Source organism: Neoarius graeffei, chromosome 11 (assembly GCF_027579695.1).
Source record: "Neoarius graeffei isolate fNeoGra1 chromosome 11, fNeoGra1.pri, whole genome shotgun sequence".
Taxonomy (NCBI): domain Eukaryota; kingdom Metazoa; phylum Chordata; class Actinopteri; order Siluriformes; family Ariidae; genus Neoarius; species Neoarius graeffei.
The window spans coordinates 70,364,318-70,386,025 of NC_083579.1; the positions used below are offsets into that span (position 1 = coordinate 70,364,318).

Sequence of the window (21,708 nt, forward strand, 5' to 3'; positions counted from 1 at the left end):
TGATAAAACGTAAAAGGCTAATTAAATAATCAGATGAACTGAAACAATCACATTCTGAAGCAAATTAAATAATCTTATACCGGTAACTTAAACACACAATACAAGTTACACGTATTAATCTAAATGCAGGGAAACAACGAGTATTGTTGTTTTTGTTGTTTTGTATCCAAATGAGAGTCAGAGCTTACCCATCTGTGTTCTTGCTTCTTGAAGGCCGATCTTGTGGCCGATTGTTTTGAAACAATCTGACTTTCAGTTCTTCGTTCATTTGCTTCTTCCATGTAAGGGCGAGATATTGCTGCTGAGGCGAGCATATCCAGTGGAGAAATCAGACGACTGGTCCACTCATTCTCCATTTTCTCCATACTGAGTACTCCGCCATTACTGCTCGGCTCAGGCAATTACTAAAACCCGGGACGGGGCGTCACTGGTTTTAGCAACAACCACGGGGAGGTCACTGCCCGAGTGATATGCTCCATCCCGTCCCGGGTTTTACCAACAACCCTCAGCTCACACTCCAGGAGAACTGGTGCAACTGAACTTACTTTCCTTTTCTTTTTCTTTAATTGTTGGTACTGCACCCTCTTTCAACATGGGCTTATAGCCAACGCTCCTCAACAGATCAGAAGTCTCGTACGAGTCCTCAGTAAAATGTGCAGAGCAGAGGAGAGACCACTTCGTAGGCGCCCAATGTGCCCGTGAATTTCTCACAAAACGCGTCCAAATCTTTGCAGTTTGAACATTCTTGGGTCATGAATGCAACGTAAATCCACCTTCTGTCGTGTTGCTGCACCGGCCAGCAACATATCTACGTGGCATGGTGATAAATTAGCTCAAAATGGAAGCTCGAAGTTGCAGTTAGCTGTGTGTTTCAGTATAGCGGAAATGGCGATGAGACCGACAGCCTTCCTGCTGTGACGTCACAGATGTCAAGGTCATTCACTCAGACCGCTACCTATATGAATCACTTTAATCGTAAAAATTACTGTATTAGATTTATTGCTAACACTTAAAACTATTCCTGTGCCATTCTTGAGGACTCAAGGCATTTATAAACAAAAAGTGAGGCCATGGTTCTGCCTATCTCCTTTAAAGTGCATATTCTGGACCAATTTAGTGTTTTTTAATATGAAAGAATGTCCCTTTACACACTCATCCAGAAGGGTAATTTTGCACAAGGCCATCTGTCTACAGCAGAAAAAAATAAAATAACAAAACGTGTCTGGAAAAATCTCAAGAGAGTCTGGATCCAGATTCGTGACGTCACGTGCGATCCGCCAGCAGGCAGAGAAACCCTGCATGGGTTCAGTGCACAGCCTGTGTAGACCAAGTTTAGCAACTAGCGATTTTACATTGAAATATGGAATTGTTGCCTGAGCTTCTAAACCCATGGATTCATGTATCAATGCTCATCTATGTATTGTTACATATATCATATTTTTTCTAATTACTATTATGTATTTATATATTTCTTCATTTAGAAGAGTACTGGCTACTGTAGGAGAAAGATTTCATAAGCTACACACATGGAATCGGCTAAGCAGGGTTGCATATACATTTAATGTGTTTGACACGTCCCAAGATCTCAAGCCCTGACACGCATATCCCTTGATACATGTGAAGTAAGTGTATTATCGCCCAGCGCTTTCGTGTTGTTTACTTTTGTGTGTGTCAATAAATAACATTACCCGTGTACCACACAAACACAGGAACACCTAATTTAGAGTATAGTCTCTCTTATTTCTTACCCTGGCAACAGTCAACTTGTGAATCGCCGATTTTCTTGGTCTTTTTCTCGGCTCTGCTTGGTCCTCGGCTTCGAGGGCCTCAGTGGATGCGGCACTTTGCCTTCTGTCAGGGGAGACGAACATGGCTGGCTCCTTTGGTGACGCTGACACAGATGGAGACGGTGTTGCTTTGGGCATTCTAACAGATGGAACTGCGTCTTTTTTCAGATCAAGTTGCTTCTTGAAGCTCATTTCCCACTGCAAATAGTTCTCAAAGTCGTCGGGCTTTATGAAGTGAGCCCCACATATGATGCTGTGGTCTGTTGCACGTTGCCAGTTTTTCCCAGCGCTCCCATTTCTCTCTCATTGTCCGGTCTTTTGGAAAACGATGAGTACTGATCCCATCAAGCCTGTTGAAAGCCAGGAACACCGCTTTCAGGTTGGGGGATAAGGCACTCTACAGTGCAGCTAGAGCCAACCTGAAAAGAGGCATCCGCGAGGCCAAGGCAACATACAGAAGGAGGATAGAGGACCAGCTCAGGAGCAACAACACCAGGCAGGTGTGGCAGGGTGTCCAGCACATCACCAGTTACAGATCCAGCAACTCCCCACCCACAGAGGGAGACTCTTCTCTGGTAGAGGAGCTGAACATCATTGCCCACTTTGAGGTGACACCAACAGCAGCTCCATCACAGCCGCCTGTCCACAGCAGCCTCACACTCACGGTAGAGGAGTGTGAGGTGAGGCGGGTGATGAGGAAGGTGAACCCAAGGAAGGCTGCGGGAGCCGACGGTGTGACGGGACGGGTGCTGAAAGACTGTGCGGATCAACTGGCTGGAATCTTCACAAGGATTTTTAACCAGTCCCTGTCTCAGGCCATTGTCCCATCCTGCCTTAAGTCCTCAACCATTGTACCACTGCCAAAAAAACAACAACATCAACACCCTGAATGACTACCGCCCAGTGGCACTTACACCTGTCATCATGAAGTGCTTTGAGAAACTGGTGCGGAGTCATATCCTTGCCTGCCTGCCTGCCGAGTTGGACCCTCTTCAATTTGCTTACAAAGCAAAGAGATCCACGGAGGATGCTGTATCCACAGTACTTCACACTGCAATGACCCACTTGGACCAGCAGGGGAGCTACATCAGAATGCTCTTTGTGGACTTCAGTTCGGCGTTTAACACCATCCTCCCACAACGACTGGTGTCCAAGCTGGTGGACCTTGGGCTTCCACCACTCACCTGCAGCTGGATATTGGACTTTCTGTCAGGCCGCTCCCAGAGGGTCAGGCTGGGTTCCCACACCTCCACTGCTCTCAGCCTGAACACCGGCTCGCCACAGGGTTGTGTACTTAGCCCACTCCTTTACACCCTCTACACGTATGACTGTGTCTCCACCCACCTCAGCAACAAGATTGTAAAGTTCGTAGATGACACGACCGTGGTCGGACTCATCTCGGGCGAGGAGGGTGAGCTGGCATACAGGGATGAGGTGGAGCGGCTGTCAGAGTGGTGCAAAGTCAACAATCTGCTCCTCAACACCACTAAAACAAAGGAGCTGGTTATTGACTTTAGGAAAAACAAAGCTGACATCCAGCCACTCATCATCAATGGAGCCTGTGTGGAGAGGGTCCCGGTGTTCAGGTTTCTCGGCATTGAGCTGGAGAACGACCTAACCTGGAGTGCCAACACCAAGGAGCTTGCTGAAGAAGGCGCAGCAGAGACTGTACTTTCTGAGAATCCTCAGAAAGAACTGTCTCCCGGAAAATCTGCTCCAGGCCTTCTATCACTGCTCCATAGAGAGAGTGCTCACGTACGGACTGTGTGTATGGTACGGCAGCTGCACATCCTCAGAGAAGAAGGCGCTCCGCAGGGTCGTTAGGGCAGCAGAGAAAACAATAGGCTGCCCCCTCCCCACCCTGGAACAGATTTACACCTCCAGATGCCGCAGGAAAGCAATGGACATTTCAAAAGACTCTTCACAACCCGGTCATTGTCTCTTCCAGCTTTTGACATCAGGCAAGAGATACAGAGCAATGAAAACCAGGACAAACCGCCTAAAAACAGTTTCTATCCCAAACCAATCATGGCTTTAAACTCAAATGTGCAATAGAACTATTCTTGGCCCCATCCCCAATGTGCAATATATATATATATATATATATATATATATATATAAAATCTCATCTCATTATCTCTAGCCGCTTTATCCTGTCCTACAGGGTCGCAGGCAAGCTGGAGCCTATCCCAGCTGACTACGGGCGAAAGGCGGGGTACACCCTGGACAAGTCGCCAGGTCATCACAGGGCTGACACATAGACACAGACAACCATTCACACTCACATTCACACCTACGGTCAATTTAGAGTCACCAGTTAACCTAACCTGCATGTCTTTGGACTGTGGGGGAAACCGGAGCACCCGGAGGAAACCCACGCGGACACGGGGAGAACATGCAAACTCCACACAGAAAGGCCCTCGCCGGCCACGGGGCTCGAACCCAGACCTTCTTGCTGTGAGGCGACAGTGCTAACCGCTACACCACCGTGTCACCATATATATATATATATATATATATATATATATATATATATATATATATATATTTCTTTTTTTTCTTATCAGTGCAATGTGTACATACAGAACCAATACAATTCTGTTTATACTATTTTACCAGTGCAATTCTGTATACTTTACTATTTATTTTTATATTTTATTTGTTCTTATTTTTTCTATAACTCATAATGAGTCAACAGCACCGTCAATTTCGTTGTACCTTTGAAAAAGTGACAAGGACAATAAAGACTTATCTTAAGATTGGTGTTGCTACACCCTCCTACGATACATCTGTTAACCATTTTAATAATTACGTGATAACGTTGAAGAAATTTGCAGAAAACCACCAGGTCGTTTTCTCATAAACAAACCAGCGCCGACGTAGGATTCAGAGGGAGGCGTCCCGCACGCGACGTCACGAAAATCAATGTTTGCCAGGAAATCCAAACGGCAAGTTTTTTCAGAGGCGGACCAATTCGCCTCAAATGGCTTGATTTCAACTGAATTTTTCTGGTATTGCGCAAGGTAAAAAAAAAAAACCTGCACAAAATGCAAAATGTGACAGATATTTGACCAAAGTTGAATATAAAATAGGAGAATGACACTGATCTTGCTCCTGAATTTACCTGTGATATGCACTTTAAGAAATCGAGGGCCATTAAGAAATCATCTCACCGCTACGTGTCCATGCTATGAAAGGCTGAGGATAGCCTGTCGCTTCACAAAGGAAATCCACTGTATGTCCTTCTAACACCGACTGGTCCTGTGGGGTCACTGTGAACTGAGGAACAGCTGCAGGAGAAACACATACAGAAAGGTGCGAGTGATTTATAGTTAGAGTGAGACAGCATTAGTTTTAGATGTGTGAGAATAAACAGAACTGAACCTTTGCTCTTTGCTGTTTTCTTTTATCTTGTTGTCATATATGTGTCCACTGATGCATGGGACTTCAGAGAAACTTTAACAAAGAAAGTCTAATTACTTGTTATTAAAAAAATATTAAAAATTAAAAACCTGTCTTGATTCAAGAACACTTTCCTGCAAAATGCTCTTTATTGTATTTATTTATTTATTTATTTTTTAGTTTTTAACAAGTGCTTGTGCGTTATTTTTAAAGCGGTCCTTTTCTTCTCTTACCCTGTACGATGATGTAGGCAGTGGCGTGGATGGTGTCCACAGTATTGCTGGCGTAGCAGGTGTACTGGCCTCCATCTGCCTGGTTGACGTTCTGGATATAAAGCCCTCCCGAGGGTGTGATGCTGACGCGAGAGTTGCTGGGTAGAGGGCTGCGGTCTCCTCTTGTCCACGTCACCCGGGGCTGAGGCTGCCCTGTGGCACTGCACTCCAGAGTCACGCTCTCTCCCACCAGCACCTCTGTGTTCTGAGGCTGAATCACGAAACTCGGCCGAGCTACACAGCAGACAAAAACACCGTTCAGATTTCCCAGTGCTAGAAGAATGATTACCTGGTAACCAACAGGACGAAGAGCAGTGGGGACTATTCACGTCTAACACGTCTGAATAGCTTTCATTTTAATGCTTCACTTTTAATTATTAATTCATGTCTATAAATAATAAGTGTTTTTTGTTTCTTCCCCCCCCCACACACACACACTGGCGCTTCACATTGCCACTTTTGACTAGCACCGCAGATTCTGAACAGACGAGACACATCTGTTTTGAATTTGATGCATACTTCTCTGACAATTTGTCTTTAAACTGTTTTCGTTGTTGGCTTTTTGTAAAACAAGCCACGTCCTCAGGTTGCTAATCAGACCAGAGGGGGTTAATAAAATGGGAAATCTACGAAAGTCTGGAAAATCTCACGCCTTTCGAGGATAATGTCTCCAGCCCTGGACTGAGTCTCTAGTCTTATTCAGCAAAATAATTTACATAAATGCATATGATCAGATAAAATCTAACAGAGGGTCTGATACGAATGATGACCTGGTTTATGTTTAGAAAATTAGAGTCGCCAAACTGCATCCAGGTTTTGTTTTTCCTTCATGTGTTTATGTGCTCTGCTGCAGTATTTTGAACATGCCCAGACCATTCCCTTTGTAAAATGGTGCTGCATGGCCTGCATTTTGGAAAATGATAGGTTCTTACACTACCGTTCAAAAGTTTGGGGTCACCCAGACAATTCTGTGTTTTCCATGAAAAGTCACACTTTTATTTACCACCATAAGTTGTAAAATGAATAGAAAAATATAGTCGAGACATTTTTCTGGCCATTTTGAGCATTTAATCGACCCCACAAATGTGATGCTCCAGAAACTCAGACCCCGTCCACACGTAGCTGGGTATCTGCTAAATCGAAGATATTTTTCTACGTTTTGGCCTGTCATCCACATGAAAACACATCAAAAACGAATATTTAAAAAAACTCCGGGCAAAGTGAAGATTTTTGAAAACTCCGTGTATGCCTTTTCGTGTAGACAGAGATAACCGGAGTTTTGCGTTTTAGAACGTCACAATCTGCGCCAAAAAAAATGACAACAAATCTGCCCTGACGTCAAACGTGCGACCTTTGTTTACTGCAGAAGCCAGATTAAGCATGGACAAAGAGTAATGGATCGGAGTAGTGCCTTGAAAGCGTTAATTATTGTGCAGGTGCTATTTACATGTTTAATTTTAGAAGCCCAACTACTGCTCCAAAAACAGGGTCAATATGTCCACATATTTGCTTTGACAAGATTCCCAATCAACGTTTTCTTGCGTCTTTTGAAGTTTATACTCCAAAATTGTGTTTAGAAGCAATTCTGTCTCCGAGTCTGTCCAGACGGACGAGCTTGGCGCCATGTTTAGGCGGAAGTGACGCCAACAGAGGGCTATTCTGATGTGATTAGGGGGGAGGATTTGGGGAAATAATGCCATCTACAGGTTTGGAATGCTTATGAATGTGATTGAAAACGCAGATGTTCGGTTATGTGTGGAAGGGATTTTTTTCGAAGACGAGGTGATGTGGATAAAACATTTTTATAAACGGAGGGGGGGGGGAAATGTTCGGTTTTACAAATACCCGGCTACGTGTGTACATGGCCTCAATCTGCTCAAAGGAAGGTCAGTTTTATAGCTTCTCTAAAGAGCTAAACTGTTTTCAGCTGTGCTAACATGATTATACAAGGGTTTTCTAATCATCCATTAGCCTTCTGAGGCAATGAGCAAACACATTGTACCATTAGAACCCTGGAGTGAGAGTTGCTGGAAATGGGCCTCTATACACCTATGGAGATATTGCACCAAAAACCAGACATTTGCAGCTAGAATAGTCATTTACCACATTAGCAATGTATAGAGTGGATTTCTGATTAGTTTAAAGCAGGGCTTTGAACCGGTTCAAGGAACAAAAACGAAAACCGGGAACTTTTTCTATTTCACATGGAACAGAAACGAAACCAGAAACTTTATTATTTTTTTATGTTCCGGAACAGAAACGCTTATTAAAAATAATGGTAACCGGTTAATACCGTTTTTTATTTCGTTCCTCAAAGTTTCCGTAGCCTACAAATAAAAAAGTCATTCTTCTCCTGCACAAGTTTCTATGACCCGCTGGGGTTCACTTCCTGTGTGACGTTCGCTGACTGAATGGAGAGAGCGGGAAGGTGGACTACTATCACGTCTCCATTACTGAGTGTCTGAGCAAAGAAGAGCCTGAACGTTGCAACCTCCCTATTGGCTGTTTGTAAAAATGTATCAATTGTTGCCCTTCCCACGGGAATCATCGCGGGCTCGAGAGACGAGACCTGACGAGTTAGTTCGTTGGTAGCAGAACAAAATGTCTGGACACAAGTTGGGTTTTCAGAAAAGGAAAGAAAATAAACGGAGGGTTGAAAATACAAAAAAGGAGGCAGAAAATGCAAAACGAGTTTTAAGGTAGGACAAATGGTTACTTTTCTGAGGCAGCCCACCGTGGCTGCAGGCTTTCAGTTGCGTCATTGAATGGTTACTTTTCTGAGGCAGCCCGCCGTGGCTGCCGGCAGGCTTATTTATTATAGCCCATTTAGTTAAAATAGTTGATCTAAAATGTTTATAGCTATAGTTATGTGATGGTTGTCCTGATTTAGACTGGTGGTTTTTTTTTGGGGGGGGGGGGGGGTTGCGCGATGTTGCACCCGGGTCCAGATTAGGGCAGAACCGGCCCTGGCTACATTTCAGGTGTAGTTTGTTTTATGTATGTATGTACTTGCATAGATGTGTACTTGGTCTTCCAATATGGCGCCTAACAAAATCTCGCGGCGCGGTGACGTCATGCGGTAGCCCTCTATAGGGCCTGACTAGCCTTTGGTAACACACTAAACAAATTATCTTTCATTTTTGGCACTTTTTCTGTTTGTGTAGATGGGAAGACATACTGAGAATCCAAATCGCCAGCATTTGAAATAATAATTGTTTTGAATTATTTCTTGTCTTATTTAATGAAGGTTGTAATAGAATTAGCCTACATTTGGCTTAAGCTGGATGAGACAGAGACATAATTTTATAGCCATTTGTTAAACCGCTGACAGGGAACGTAATTAACCGCTCCGGGAACGAAATTTTTTTGTTCTAACCGGTTCGGGAACGTCTATTTAATGGTGGAACCCAAAACCGGAAACGTTAAAATTCCGTTTCTGTTCGGAATGAACCAATAGGAAAAAAATTCTGGTTCAAAGCCCTGGTTTAAAGTGATCTTCATTGAAAAGAACAGTGCTTTTCTTTCAAAAATAAGGACATTTCAAAGTGACCCCAAACTTTTGAACGGCAGTGTATATTTTATGATGCTATAATATTTATGTTTACTCAGATTTTCCAATTAGATTTTCAGTGCTACTGTGTCGTAATGATGCGAAGCAAATTTCACACTTTGATCGACCTTTGTAATTCTTCTGTGTTAATTACTTCTCAAATATAGTGTGCTTATCTGACCAGTAGATACACAAGGGTTTTATTCCTAAAAGCGGTTATACCAGGGCGGCACGGTGGTGTAGTGGTTAGCACTGTCGTCTCACAGCAAGAAGGTTCTGGGTTCAAGCCCAGTGGGCGGCGAGAGTCTTTCTGTGTGGAGTTTGCATGTTGTCCGGGTGCTCCGGTTTCCTCCAAAGACATGCAGGTTAGGCTAATTGGTGGCTCTAAATCAGGGGTGGGCAATTATTTTTTCCATGGGGCCATATGAAAAACAGAAAACATTGTTTTTACAAGCTGCTAAGACTGGTAAGAGTTTGGGGAAAAAACGAGGTTGCCTTACAAAAAACGTCATTTATTCAATCAAATTTCCGAAAACAATGGTTAACAAAATGTGAACGTTTGTACCATTTTTTTTTTCAGTCACATTCACCCCAAAACACAATAAAGACATCACAATATTGTCTTTCTACTCCAAATATCAAGCAAGATACATCATATTATAATAATGATGCCCACATTTGTAGTCTAATCACCTCATTTGGTGTTTTTCATTTGGTAATGCCGACTCAAATTGTAGTCTTTGAATACTGCGATCTGCTCTCCGCAAACTAAACACACGGCTTTATCTCTGACTTCAGTAAATAAATACTTAGCAGTCCATGTTTTGTTGAAAGCCCTGCATTCGGCATCTACCTTTCTTCTTTTTGTGGACATTTTGGGGGCTAAAGTCTTCTTGTGACCTGCTCGCAACAACGTCGATTAGGTGTAGGTATCAGATCTACAGATCGGCTCGGGCTCCGGCGCCTGCTGGTGACGTCACACTATGTGATTGGCTGGACCGTTTGAAGGATGACGTACAAGTTTGTGGTTGGTCTGGACAAATTACGGAAGTAGTTATCGCGGGATTAGGTTTCGTGGGATTTCATGTCATGTTCATGTCGCACGCATTGCGTTTTTGTTGAACACAACTTCAAAATAAAAGCAATGCACGTTCAGTCCATGCATGAGGTAAAATTAGAAAATACGTTTATTTTGTAATTTCTAATTAACCTTCCGCGGGCCGGTCAGAATGAACCAAAGGGCCGGATGCGGCCCGCGGGCCGGAAAATGCCCAGGTCTGCTCTAAATTGACCTTTGGTGTGAATGGTTGTTTGTCTCTGTGTGTCAGCCCTGTGATGATCTGGCGACTTGTCCAGGGTGAACCCCGCCTCTCACCCATAGTCAGCTGGGAGAGGCTCTGACTTGCCCACGACCCTGTACAGTTTAAGCGGTTACAGATAACAGATGGATGGCGGTTATACCAGCTATTAAATACAAGTGTGCATATACTTTTCTCTGGCCTTGCTTGTAAATGACAGATTGTTGATGTGTTGACTAACGATCTCATCTCATCTCCTCTCATTATCTCTAGCCGATTTATCCTGTTCTACAGGGTCGCAGGCAAGCTGGAGCCTATCCCAGCTGACTACGGGCGAAAGGCGGGGTACACCCTGGACAAGTCGCCAGGTCATCACAGGGCTGACACATAGACACAGACAACCATTCACACTCACATTCACACCTACGGTCAATTTAGAGTCACCAGTTAACCTAACCTGCATGTCTTTGGACTGTGGGGGAAACCGGAGCACCCGGAGGAAACCCACGCGGACACGGGGAGAACATGCAAACTCCGCACAGAAAGGCCCTCGCCGGCCACGGGGCTCGAACCCGGACCTTCTTGCTGTGAGGCGACAGCGCTAACCACTACACCACCGTGCCGCCCATAATATGAGATCGCTGATATTTATTAGTTTGGTCCTGCGTTTATTTACTTGAGTACTGTACTTAAGTACACTTTTTGAGTATCTATTTTTTTGGGGCAACTTATGACTTTAACTTCACTACATTTGAAAGACAAATATCGTACTTTTCACTCCACTACATTTCTATCAAGGTCCTCGTTACTCGTTACTATGAAGCAGCTTTGAAACTGGATGTTTTTTCATTTCTTTTCTAAAACGTGATTGTTTTTTTTCCCAGGTGACACTGAGACAGCCGATCAGTAATCACTAGGGTCACATCACGTCCATAGACTGTATAAAATCAAGCTCAGTGATTTCTCAGCAGCGTTATTTAACACGATCAGTTGATGGCAGAATGGAAGGAGGTGGTTCTTCTGGAGAATGTACGCACCCGTGGCCCATGAACCCATGTTTCAGTTTTCTGAAAGGAATAAAGAGTCATTTCGTTTTAAATGTTTGCTTTGTTTGCCTAAAACGAACCACATCACGGCCTCCAAAAACTCACCGTCCAACCTGCGGAAGCATATTGAAGAATATAATCGTTTTATTCCAAGAGAAAGCTTGCAACGAAGTTGTCTGTGCTTTTAGAGCTAGCGATAACGTTGCAATAACGACACAATCTGGTTAGTCAAATTACTTTCTATGGATTTGCCCACCAAGGTGCCGTAGCCTTGTCCACGGCTAACGTTAACACATAGCTAGTTAACTTGGACACTGTTAGTTAGCGTGTAAAAACGGAGTTACGCTAACATGAATAACATTAACTTATCTGAAGTCCTTTCAGAAATATGCTTTAGCATAATTTTGCCAAATAAATAGAATGTAGAAATCTTTCTTTTCTAGTCACGTTAGATACCCAATATGATTTCGAGTTTGAAAAGAGTTTGCTAGCATGTCAGGTGGAGCTTCACTGACTAGCTAGCTTAACATTAAACCACCATGATGGCACAGGCAGATTCATATGTGAATGAATACATACACTTGTGTGTACACAGACACACACACACATGCACGTGAGACCTGTGAGATGGACAGTATTGTACTAGTCAGTCACAACTAATTGTTGGAATTTTTTTGTTTTGATGTCAGATGATGGTCTTGCACTTTTTTTGTCTTGCTTAAAGCAGTGTTGCTGTTGGGCAGTTATTAAGCTCGAGGTGTGGATCTGGGTTTTAATCAGGTTGGATTGTCATATTTATTTTCTGAGCAAGCTGCATTTACAGCTATTCCACTGTCTTCCTGATTAACATACACATACATGTGTGCACACACTGCTAGAGCTGTGTTAGAACACTACCATGCTGATTTGTCGGGGTGGGGAGGAGTGTTACAATTTAAAAAAAAAAATTTAAATGACAATGGCTCTTTTTCAATCCAGTTGTGTTTCATTTTGTAACATTCTACCAGGCGTTTATTCTACACGTTCTACAAGCGAGTCAGTAAATCCAGTCGGTTGCTTCAGAGGCTTTAGGTTTTGTAAGTGCTGTGGCAATAATACAACAATGCACTGACAGAAAATGTACTTTTAATACTTAAGTATTTTTAAAAGCAAGTACTTCAGTACTTTAACTTAAGTAAAAATTTGACTGGACAACTTTCACTTGTGGGAGGCACGGTGGTGCAGTGGTTAGCGCTGTCGCCTCACAGCAAGAAGGTCCGGGTTCGAGCCCCGTGGCCGGCGAGGGCCTTTCTGTGCGGAGTTTGCATGTTCTCCCCGTGTCCGCGTGGGTTTCCTCCGGGTGCTCCGGTTTCCCCCACAGTCCAAAGACATGCAGGTTAGGTTAACTGGTGACTCTAAATTGAGCGTAGGTGTGAATGTGAGTGTGAATGGTTGTCTGTGTCTATGTGTCAGCCCTGTGATGACCTGGCGACTTGTCCAGGGTGTACCCCGCCTTTCGCCCGTAGTCAGCTGGGATAGGCTCCAGCTTGCCTGCGACCCTGTAGAACAGGATAAATCGGCTAGAGATAATGAGATGAGATGAGAACTTTCACTTGTATCGGAGTAACATTTGACCAGTGGGATCTGTACTTTGACTTAAGTCATGAAGTTGGGTACTTTGTCCACCTCTAGGTCACGTTGAGGCAAAAAAAAAAAAAAAAAAAAAAAGTGGAGAATTTAGGACCATGGGGCTCTAAATTCATTAATTGTTCTTTTAGGATAAAAAAGTAATACAATTTGAAGTCTGTGATTCGAATTCAGTAGCTTTCGGTCCACTAAAAAAAAAAAAAAAATTGGGTGTAGATGGAAATTCTTTTAATGACTTATGCTTGAAAATCTGAAAGGCAGTCTTGCTTTAAGCTCTAACGAGCAGCTTCTACACAAATCACTTCTTCTCCCTCAATTCTTCACCGATTTTGATTCTTTCTGGCATGAAGGTAAGAGTACCTTGGGTTATTATAATTTCTACCCAGATTTGCTTAATTACAATTATTAATGAAGTTAATAGTGGACTAATTAAGCCTTAATGACCAGTTCAACAAAAATCGCTTCTTCTCGGTCAATTCCTCACCGTTTTGGATTCTTTCTGGCAAATAGGTCGGTATTCCTAGGGTAGATATCGCTTCTATATATAGCTTGTAAATAGCTTGCGACATTTATTGTGCACTTTAGATCGTTCCTTCTGGACTAGACGGGGCCGGAGTGAGTTACGCCGTCATTGCCGGTCTCGTTTAATAACAGGTCTATTACTATGACTCTAAAATGTGGGAAACATTTTAAAGAAAGAATGCAGTTTAAATAAAGAACACGGTTCAATGAGAAAATAAATCCTGATTTAACTTATAGTGTAATAAAATGACAATAAAACACGAAAGTGATTGATGTTTTATAGAAAATCAGATTTCAGCATCGAACCTGAAAGACAGAAAGAGTAGCTTCTTACAAAGCTTCACATTTTGTTCCTGGGACAGGGACAGAGGTCATTTCGTCCATTGAGCATTTCGTAGAATAGTTAAGACATTTTGTCCAAAGCCTTTTTCATACGCACAATCAATTATTTTATATTTCAGGTCTTGGTTTGTTCGAGAAAAGGAGGAATTCTTAATGGAATCTGACCGAAGCAAAACACATTTTTGCAAAATGGAAACGAAACCGGAAATGATGGGAATCAGCAAGTGTCATCTTCGGGCGCATTCGACTGGGGGCCGCATGTGGGGAGAGATCGTTTTTATTAGACTGAATTACGTAGAAAATCTAGACTCGGACTTGGCAGATATCCTTGGCAAGTGTGAGATATGAGATATGATATCCAGATTTATTTTTTTCGCGGTCTGGTTTCCATCAAATCCTGCGCTCTGATTGGCTGGCGAGCGGGTCTGTATCCTACAGTACGGACCCCGATTACGGACCTCTGGCGACTCGCTCGTTCACAACAACAACAACAAACATAGTAGCAATTTTTGTCAACATTTATTTTCGCATTTCTCAGGAGAATAGCATTAATTTTACAGCATGGATAGTGATAACGACAGTTTGGATGAGACCAAAATAGAACTTTTTGGTTTAAATGAGAAGCGTTATGTTTGGAGAAAGGAAAACACTGCATTCCAGCATAAGAACCTTATCCCATCTGTGAAACATGGTGGTGGTAGTATCATGGTTTGGGCCTGTTTTGCTGCATCTGGGCCAGGACGGCTTGCCATCATTGATGAAACAATGAATTCTGAATTACACCAGCAAATTCTAAAGGAAAACGTCAGGACATCTGTCCATGAACTGAATCTCAAGAGAAGGTGGGTCATGCAGCAAGACAACAACCCTAAGCACACAAGTCGTTCTACCAAAGAATGGTTAAAGAAGAATAAAGTTAATGTTTCGGAATGGCCAAGTCAAAGTCCTGACCTTAATCCAATCGAAATGTTGTGGAAGGACCTGAAGCGAGCAGTTCATGTGAGGAAACCCACCAACATCCCAGAGTTGAAGCTGTTCTATACGGAGGAATGGGCTAAAAGTCCTCTAAGCCGGTGTGCAGGACTGATCAACAGTTACCGCAAACGTTTAGTTGTAGTTATTGCTGCACAAAGGGGTCACACCAGATACTGAAAGCAAAGGTTCACATACTTTTGCCACTCAAAGATATGTAATATTGGAACATTTTCCTCAATAAATAAATGAGCAAATATAATATTTTTGTCTCATTTGTTTAACTGGGTTCTCTTTATCTACTTTTAGGACTTGTGTGAAAATCTGATGATGTTTTAGGTCATATTTATGCAGAAATACAGAAAATTCTAAAGCACCACTGTATATATGTTTTCTCAGTCTTTATATATTATATAGGCACGCTGATGCCTCTTGATCATGTGCAGGTGAGCCTCATGAGGCTCACCTGCACATGATCAAGAGACATTAGCAAACGCACGTTCACTGCGAACTATTACACCACGTCAGTACGCATTACCGAGCCTTATTCTCCCGTGTAGCTTCCCTGGGTTTCCGATCCTGTTTCCTCTTCTTAGTTTCTATTTTTGCCTAATTTAGCCTGTTTGTGCCTCGCCTGACCTTTTGCTAGCTTCACGTTTACGAGATCGCCTACCGTTTTGGATTGTTTGCCTGTGTGCTTCTGATAGTCCTTAATGCATTCCCTTAAACGAATTATGGTTCGTTTATATCTCAATCTTGTCATATAAAATAATTGATAACGCGTATGAAAAAGGCTTTGGACGAAATGGTCATTGGACGAAGTGTCCTGATCCCCTGTGAGAGTGATACAAAGGTTTCAGGCTTACATGGTGTCCCAAAGTAGCGCAAGGTGACCTCTCCTGTTTTGACCTCGCCTGCGATATTTTTAGCCATGCACTGGTACACGCCCTGGTCGGTTTCTCTCGTGTCCTGAATCATCAGGGTGCCGTCTTCCAGAAGATTCAGACGCGAGTCATCTCGCATGTTAAGGGCGTTGCTGTAAAAGCAAACAGAGATTAATCATTTAAAATACAATCTGGGATGAAGTACAGATATTAACTCTGTAAATCAACATGCAATATGTATAAACTGAAAAAACAAACAACATAGCGGTCATGCACTCTTTATTTTTCTTAGATTAAAACTTGATCTCACTTATTTCTTAGCCAGATGATCTGGGGTTTGGGATTGCCCTCTGCCCTGCATGTGAAGTACACAGTGTTTCCTGAGGTCACGTCCACATCCTGCGGTTCGGATGTGATCCGAGGAACCTCTATACACATGTCAAACAGAAGTGGGGGGGGAGGAATGGTGGGTGGATGGGTGGGGGGGGGAGGATTGGTGTCAGAAAAGTAAAAGACAAAACACAATCTTGTTAGTCGAGGTGGATTTGTGTGCTAGAGACAGAATCGGACTGTAGAATGCCGATTTGTACAGTGGTGCCTGAAAGTTTGTGAATGCTTTAGAATTTTCTATATTTCTGCATAAATATGATCTAAAACATCAGATTTTCACAGAAGTCCTAAAAGTAGATAAAGAGAACCCAGTTAAACAAATGAGACAAAAATATTATACTTGGTCATTTATTTATTGAGGAAAATGATCCAATATTACATATCTGTGAGTGGCAAAAGTATGTCAACCTTTGCTTTCAGTATCTGGTGTGACCACCTTGTGCAGCAATAACTGCAACTAAACGTTTGCGGTAACTGTTGATCAGTCCTGCACACCGGCTTGGAGGAATTTTAGCCCGTTCCTCCGTACAGAACAGCTTCAACTCTGGGATGTTGGTGGGTTTCCTCACATGAACTGCTCACTTCAGGTCCTTCCACAACATTTCGATTGGATTAAGGTCAGGACTTTGACTTGGCCATTCCAAAACATTAACTTTATTCTTCTTTAACCATTCTGGGGTAGAACGACTTGTGTGCTTAGGGTCGTTGTCTTGCTGCATGACCCACCTTCTCTTGAGATTCAGTTCATGGACAGATGTCCTGACATTTTCCTTTAGAATTCGCTGGTATAATTCAGAGTTCATTGTTCCATCAATCACGGCAAGCCGTCCTGGCCCAGATGCAGCAAAACAGACCCAAACCATGATACTACCACCACCATGTTTCACAGATGGGATAAGGTTCTTATGCTGGAATGCAGTGTTTTCCTTTCTCCAAACATAACACTTCTCATTTAAACCAAAAAGTTCTATTTTGGTCTCATCTGTCCACAAAACATTTTTCCAATAGCCTTCTGGCTTGTCCACGTGATCTTTAGCAAACTGCGGATGAGCAGCAATGTTCTTTTTGGAGAGCAGTGGCTTTCTCCTTGCAACCCTGCCATGCACACCATTGTTGTTCAGTGTTCTCCTGATGGTGGACTCATGAACATTAACATTAGCCAATGTGAGCGAAGCCTTCAGTTGCTCAGAAGTTACTCTGGGGTTCTTTGTGACCTCGCCGACTATTGCACGCCTTGCTCTTGGAGTGATCCTTGTTGGTCGACCACTCCTGGGGAGGGTAACAATGGTCTTGAATTTTCTCCATTTGTACACAATCTGTCTGACTGTGGATTGGTGGAGTCCAAACTCTTTAGAGATGGTTTTGTAACCTTTTCCAGCCTGATGAGCATCAACAATGCTTTTTCTGAGGTCCTCAGAAATCTCCTTTGTTCGTGGCATGATACACTTCCACAAACATGTGTTGTGAAGATCAGACTTTGATAGATCCCTGTTCTTTAAATAAAACAGGGTGCCCACTCACACCTGATTGTCATCCCATTGATTGAAAACACCTGACTCTAATTTCACCTTCAAAGTAACTGCTAATCCTAGAGGTTCACATACTTTTGCCACTCACAGATATGTAATATTGGATCGTTTTCCTCAATAAATAAATGACCAAGTATAATATTTTTGTCTCATTTGTTTAACTGGGGTCTCTTTGTCTACTTTTAGGACTTGTGTGAAAATCTGATGATGTTTTAGGTCATATTTATGCAGAAATATAGAAAATTATAAAGGGTTCACAAACTTTCAAGCACCACTGTACGTGATGATGTCATGAAAGTTGGACGTCAAAGTGGAGGATGATAATGTCTCGGCACGATACCAGACCAATGGAGACTGTACACATGCTGAGAAACCTTGTGCCTTTACAGCCATCATAATTTGTCCTAAAACTGCTGTATGGCTGGCAGAACAAGCTGCCAAAGCCATGGCTTCTGTTCATTTTAGCATATCTATGAATGAAAGACAGTTTTGCCGGCGTGTTTCATTACGTTTCACATTAATTAGACCAACTTGAGAGGTTTTACACATTTATGACCCCATCCAAAGCATTATCAGTCAAACAGAGGGAGAAATTCAATACAGATCAAAAATGGCATATTAGTCAATATGAGAGAGGCCTTCAGTTGCTTAGAAGTTACCCTAGGGTCCTGTCTGACTGTGGATTGGTGGAGTCCAAACTCTTTACCTTATACACACACAATGCTGAAAGACAAAGCAGTCAGTTGTGTGTTCGTGTTCATTAGGTATCCTGCGTTTCCTCTGCACTACACACCACTGCTTGCCTCATTAATGCGCTCCAACATTGTAATTATAGCTCTGTTTGCCAGTCACACTCAAACTGCCACCATTCCACACACCACACGTGTTCGAGTGGCAGTGCCACACCAAGCCATGATGTGTTTTTACAGCTGCTCCTGCTCACTGTGCATCATTCCTGAGCAGAGAGGGGGAGGCATTCCAGTGCAGAGCCTGTCGAGGCATTAAGAGATGGTTTACACCAACAAGCCTGGGCAAGTTTGTGGCAAATTAACCACAGTACTTTGTGGTTTCTTTGTAGTACACAGACAACTGCTGTGTACTTGATCTCTGGATTACCCATGAGAAAGCTCTAAAGCTTTCTAGCTCGTTTTGAACGAAACAAGAAGAAACTTGCTTTGGGAGGCAAAAAAAAAAAGCCCATGTTTGCCCACTTCTGAGTGATATGAATAAGTCTGCTTTCCTCCTGACAGCGCTGCCTCCCTGTAGGATTGACCTTCATTTGTTTAGCAGATGCCTGAGACTCAGGGAGTTACATTTGACCCACTGCTCACTCTGGCAGAACATTCAATGTGTAGGAGGCTAAATACATTAACAGTGTTACATCTGGAAACTCACTCCTTACCCAGCATTCATACTAGCAAGAAACATGTTGCTAATATCACTCTGCGTCTGACTCTTATGAGTGCGGCGGAGATACTTCTCCATCCATAACTGTCTGTCTAGTTTAGCTTTTTAAAATGGTAACAGCTTACATTTTTTAAAATGTAAACAGCATGCTGTATAATTTATACACATCACTGTTCTTTTTGGTTCAAATGCATTTTTATAGTTTAATAAAAACCTGGAAAGGATTAGATCACATTCAAAGTTTTTTTGTTTTTTTTTTCATTTCTGCACATCAAACATAAGGGGCTTTTCCACTACCAACGCGGCTGAGTCGGGCTGAGCCGTGCGATGCTGAGTTGGGCTGAGTCGAGCTGAGTGGGGCTGTTGGGGTTGCATTTCGACTACAACCGTGCTGAACCGTGCTGGCTGGAAGTGGGTGGACACATTGGGTGGAGTTAGAGAAAGTGGGTGGACGTCACGTGATGTCGTGAGGCGGCGCAAACAGTGACATCAGTGACCTTTTAAGCGGTAGTCTCACGACCCGGATAGTAAACAATAAACATGGAGGACATGGAGTCGTTAGTGTTGCTGGTCTTGGTGCTGTGGCTTGTTGTCACCGACAACGCCAACAGATACTGGCAAGAACGTATAGATGAGGCGAGGCGCATAAGGCTTCAGAAAGAGAGGGAACGTCTTCAATTCCTTCTCAATGAAGACAACGAGGACACAGACGATACGGACGACACGGACACAGACGATGGAACAGTTTCTGACACGGAGTTCGAGCTCGCTAGCAAGAGACGACGTGTAATGGTAAGCTAACAGTTAAATTTCTAGCTTTCCACCCTGTCTCGTATAGCGCAACAACATTGTAAATCGGCTTCCGGGTTTACGGTGTTTACAGATCCCAGCGTGCTCGCGGGGCGTGTGTGGGCATGTGAGGACACTCCTCCTCACCAATCAGTGCACGGGGGAGTGTCTCCTCACGCCCCTAGCCCCACTTGGCTCGGTTGGGCTCACTTCAGGCCCACTCCAAAACCGTGCGAGTTTTGGGTGCTGAGTAAGGCTGAAGTGAGCCCAGTCGTGCTGCTCTGAGGTAGTCGAAACGCGAGCCGTGTTGGGCTGAAGTGAGTTGAAAAAGGGTAGTGGAAAAGGCCCAATTGTTGAATTAGAACCAGTTGGCCATCGCATTCGACAGAGGAAATTACTGGATTTGTCGATTTACTGCTTCATTAACAATTTGCATAAAATTGACAAAATGTCCATTCTTAATTAGTGTTATACTCGTAAATTTGATACACTGAAGGGGAATTTTTTTTTATTACTGAAATTCTATTTATCTCTTAGTACTTGATTGCAGCAATTTGTATTTTGTTTTTTGTCTTAAAGGAGAACTGAAGTCATTTTTAAACTTGCTTTACTTCTTAATTAACGTGTTATTCAATTATGTTTTCGGTTTTAGTAACCTTATATCGTGACTCGTATTGGCAACTAATTGCAATTAAATATTATACTTATCGGCCGATTCGGTTTTTAGCCGTGTTGAATTTAGTTCGTTTGGTCCACGGCAGGCGTCGCTTATCTGCGTGATCTTCACGAGACTTGTGCGAGACTTCGAAACGTGAAGTGTCAGCCAGGCGTCCGTGCCGCCATTTTGAAAACTGTTTTCCAAACGAAGTATTGCACAAAAACGAGTTTAAATGACGATTACTGCCTACTTTTTTCAAACTTTCCTGATTGCTATCAAAACAAACAAAACTTCCGGCTCGATTACGTCAGCATTCGAAAGAGGGCGCGCGCGTCTTTTGACGACGTTGGCAGATGTCGGTCACTTTGATTTCCGCTGTACGTTTTACTTCCGTCCTACGATGTCTCGCACAGGTCTCAACGAATCTCGTTTACAGCCGTTGCTTTGACATACGGACTGATATATTACAGAGCATATTTCGAACACTCATAACTTGCTATAGCAGTGACAAAATAGCGATCAAAAATGCATTCCGATATTTAATAAAATGAGATAAATAGAATTTTGATGATAAAAAATTTGCCTTCAGTTCTCCTTTAAATGCAATAGAAATTATAATTTAAAGTTTCTGCTTTTATTGCAGGAATTTGTAGAATATTTTATTGATAATTACAGTGATTTGTAAAGTTCTGGTTCATGAATAAGAAACTAGATGTAAACTTTGTTTTAACATTTTATTAAGTTAGTCAATAAAATTTGTGTTAAATACCTAATAAAATATAATTCACACTTAAAATTAATGCTTTCTTTCATTTCTTCTTAAGGCTCAGTTGCAGCTCCAGAAGTCAACAGATTGCACCAAAAAAGATAAAATTTTCAAAATTTGCCCCAGAAAAACACTCCCAGCCTTCCCAATCCTGGTTAAGCCCCTGGTCCAAAGACATGCAGGTTAGGCTAATTGGTGGCTCTAAATTGACCATAGGTGCGAATGCGAGTGTGAATGGTTGTGTGTCTAATACCCTGTCCACACTAGGGATTTTGTACCGATACGATACTACTTTCGTACTGCAACACCTGTCCACACTAGCAACTATACCAGTACTGTAGCGGTATAACTGTATCGGTACGAAACCCACAAATGTATGGGTTTCGTACCGGTACTGTAGCGCTTCGCTGTAGTGTGGACAGATGAAGCGGCTCTGTATCGATACAAATATAATGCGCAATGAACCAT

General features: G+C 42.7%; 1 protein-coding gene across 5 annotated transcripts in view; it reads right to left on the reverse strand.

The window, feature by feature from the left end:
• Positions 1-21,708, reverse strand: part of LOC132894609 (peroxidasin) — a 300,221-nt gene that overhangs the window by 106,217 nt on the left and 172,296 nt on the right. For all 5 annotated transcript variants that reach the window (XR_009655662.1, XM_060934684.1, XM_060934683.1 and 2 more), the window contains exons 8-11: positions 16,012-16,129; positions 15,684-15,853; positions 5,423-5,695; positions 4,961-5,077 (exon numbers count right to left, since the gene is read on the reverse strand). Coding sequence is in view for 4 of the 5 variants with exons in the window: in XM_060934684.1 (XP_060790667.1) it covers positions 4,961-5,077; positions 5,423-5,695; positions 15,684-15,853; positions 16,012-16,129 (678 nt within the window). In the remaining variant the exon portion in view is untranslated. The remainder of the gene's footprint in view (positions 1-4,960; positions 5,078-5,422; positions 5,696-15,683; positions 15,854-16,011; positions 16,130-21,708) is intronic.